At 51.2% G+C, this 2,935-nt stretch overlaps 1 protein-coding gene across 1 annotated transcript; it reads left to right on the top strand.

Moving 5' to 3' along the window:
• Positions 1-8: 8 nt before the first annotated feature.
• SLITRK1 (SLIT and NTRK-like family, member 1) lies at positions 9-2,395 on the top strand. The gene has a single exon (XM_010136423.1). It carries the CDS (start codon positions 290-292, stop codon positions 2,363-2,365), a length of 2,076 nt encoding a protein of 691 aa, XP_010134725.1. The 5' UTR covers positions 9-289; the 3' UTR covers positions 2,366-2,395.
• The last annotated feature ends 540 nt before the right edge of the window (positions 2,396-2,935 follow it).

Below are 2,935 nucleotides of genomic sequence, written 5' to 3'. Positions count from 1 at the left end.
TTGCGTGCCATGCAGTACGTGCCTGGATAGTTTGTGGATATAATTATTGACTGGAATCTGGGCTGTTGCAGTTGTACGTGGGGGGGGAGAGAGCGAGAGAGGAGAAAAGAAAGAGTGCCCCCCCCTCCGCCGACCGTCCCTGCTCCCCCTCCCCACACATTTTTTTTCTACCCCTTTGGTGGTGGTTCGGACATTTCATGGATTGAATGAACTGGAATTGCTTTCCGTGTGAGGAGGATGGTTGCTGTTACTTTGTGATGAGATCGGGAATGAATTGCTCGGTTTAAAAATGCTGCTTTGGATTCTGTTGCTGGAGACGTCTCTTTGTTTTGCTGCTGGAAACGTTACAGGGGACGTTTGCAAAGAGAAGATCTGTGCCTGCAACGAGATAGAAGGGGATTTGCACGTAGACTGTGAGAAAAAGGGATTTACCAGCCTGCAACATTTCACCGCCCCAACTTCCCAGTTTTACCATTTATTCCTGCATGGCAATTCCCTGACTCGACTTTTCCCTAATGAGTTTGCTAACTTTTACAATGCAGTCAGTTTGCACATGGAAAACAACGGTTTGCATGAGATTGTTCCTGGGGCTTTTCTTGGGCTGCAGCTGGTGAAACGCTTGCACATAAACAACAACAAGATCAAATCGTTCAGGAAGCAGACTTTCCTGGGGCTGGACGATCTGGAATACCTCCAGGCAGATTTTAATCTATTGCGGGATATTGACCCGGGAGCATTTAGGGACTTAAACAAGCTAGAGGTGCTGATTTTAAATGACAATCTCATCAGCACCTTGCCCCCCAACGTGTTTCAGTATGTGCCGATCACCCACCTTGACCTCCGGGGAAACCGTCTTAAAACCTTGCCTTATGAGGAGGTCCTGGAGCAGATCCCAGGCATTGCTGAAATCCTGCTAGAGGATAACCCCTGGGACTGCACTTGCGATCTGCTGTCGTTGAAGGAATGGCTGGAAAACATACCCAAAAATGCTTTGATCGGCAGAGTGATTTGTGAGGCTCCCACTAGGTTGCAGGGCAAAGATTTAAATGAGACCACAGAGCAAGAGCTGTGCAAAAAGAACAGAGTGGATTCTAGCCTAGCTGCTCCCCCTGCCGAAGAAGAAACCTGTGATCCTGGTCCCATTCCAACCCCCTTTAAAATACATGGCAAAGAAGACCCTGCCACTCCAGGATCTGGTCCAAACGGAGGTACAAAGATTCCCGTCAACTGGCAAATCAAGACCAGACCCACTGCTGCCGTGTCGACAGTTAGTGCGAAGAGCAAGCTACCAGCTACCGTGTCCTGCCCTCAGATCTGCAGCTGCGATCAGATCCCTGGCTCGGGTTTAAAGGTTAATTGCAATGACAGGAATGTGAGCAGCTTGGTGGATTTGAAGCCCAAGCCGTCCAATGTGCAGGAGCTGTTTCTGAGAGACAACAAAATACACAGCATCAGGAAATCGCACTTTCTGGATTACCGAAAACTTAATTTACTTGATCTGGGCAACAACAACATTGCCACCGTTGAGAACAACACCTTCAAGAACCTCTTTGATCTCCGATGGCTCTACATGGATAGCAACTACTTAGACACCCTGTCCCGGGAGAAATTCGCCGGGCTCCAAAACCTGGAGTATCTGAATGTGGAGTTTAATGGGATCCAGCTGATCATGCCCGGCACCTTCAATGCAATGCCCAAACTGAGAGTACTCATCCTCAACAACAACCTGCTGAGGTCTCTCCCAGTAGACGTGTTCGCTGGGGTCTCGCTTTCCAAGCTGAGCATACACAACAACTATTTCATGTACCTCCCAGTGGCAGGTGTGTTGGACCAGCTTACCTCCATCACCCAGATTGACCTGCATGGCAACCCGTGGGACTGTACTTGCCCTATCGTGCCTTTCAAACAGTGGGCGGAGATGCTGCGCCCCAAGGTGATTATGAGCGACCTGAGGTGTGAGTCTCCTGAAGATTTCTTCAAGGAGGATTTCGAGTCTCTCTCCAACGATGTGATTTGCCCTCAGTTAAAAATCTCACCCACATTAACTTCTAACAAAAACAGCACCGGATTGACAGAGACAGGTACTCACTCCAACTCTTACTTGGAGACCAGCCGGGTCTCTATTTCGGTGCTGGTGCCAGGGCTCCTGCTGGTTTTTGTGACCTCTGCCTTCACGGTGGTTGGCATGCTGGTGTTCATCCTGAGGAACAGAAAGCGGTCCAAGAGGAGGGACGCCAACTCCTCTGCATCTGAAATCAACTCCTTGCAGACGGTCTGCGACTCGTCCTACTGGCACAACGGGCCTTACAGCACTGACGGGGCCCACAGGGTTTACGACTGCGGCTCCCACTCCCTGTCGGACTGAGGTGGCTGGTGGGGTGGGGGAGGCCACCACCCGGGACCGGCTTTTCACGTTCCAGCAGGTGGGACAGCAAACACTGGCCGGGGACGGCTCTGTGCCTCAGCTTCCTTTTCTGAGAAAAAAAACACACCCCGCACGCCCCCCCTCATGAACCCCGCAGTGAGCACCGAGGCCCGGTGCATAATGGGGGGAGCCCGGCACCAGTGAGCATCCCTACAGCTCCACGCAGCCCAGCGCGGTGGGCGCATCCTCTGCATTCAACGGACAAGTGAGGACCCCCGTTTCCTTCGGCTTCGGCAGGGCGAAACACGCCTCTCGTTTTTGTTGGGCTTTTGTTCTGTTGTGTTGGGTTTGTTTTGCATTTTTTGCCCCCTCTTCCCTAGTGGACCAACTTCTCTCCAAGAGGCCGGGAAGAGGAGGGGGCAGAGGAAAGGCTGTCATCGGCCTCCTTCTGACGGCAAAGCAGGAGTGGAAAGTTGCACGAAGGCATGAATGTAATGTAAATAACTGACTCCGACTCCGAAACAAACAGACAAAAGGACTAAAAAAAAAAAAAAAAAAGCTACGGAACGC

This window comes from Buceros rhinoceros, unplaced genomic scaffold, assembly GCF_000710305.1.
Source record: "Buceros rhinoceros silvestris isolate BGI_N320 unplaced genomic scaffold, ASM71030v1 scaffold19465, whole genome shotgun sequence".
Taxonomy (NCBI): domain Eukaryota; kingdom Metazoa; phylum Chordata; class Aves; order Bucerotiformes; family Bucerotidae; genus Buceros; species Buceros rhinoceros.
The sequence above is the reverse complement of the archived record's forward strand: the minus strand, read 5'-3'. Positions and strand labels throughout refer to the sequence as shown.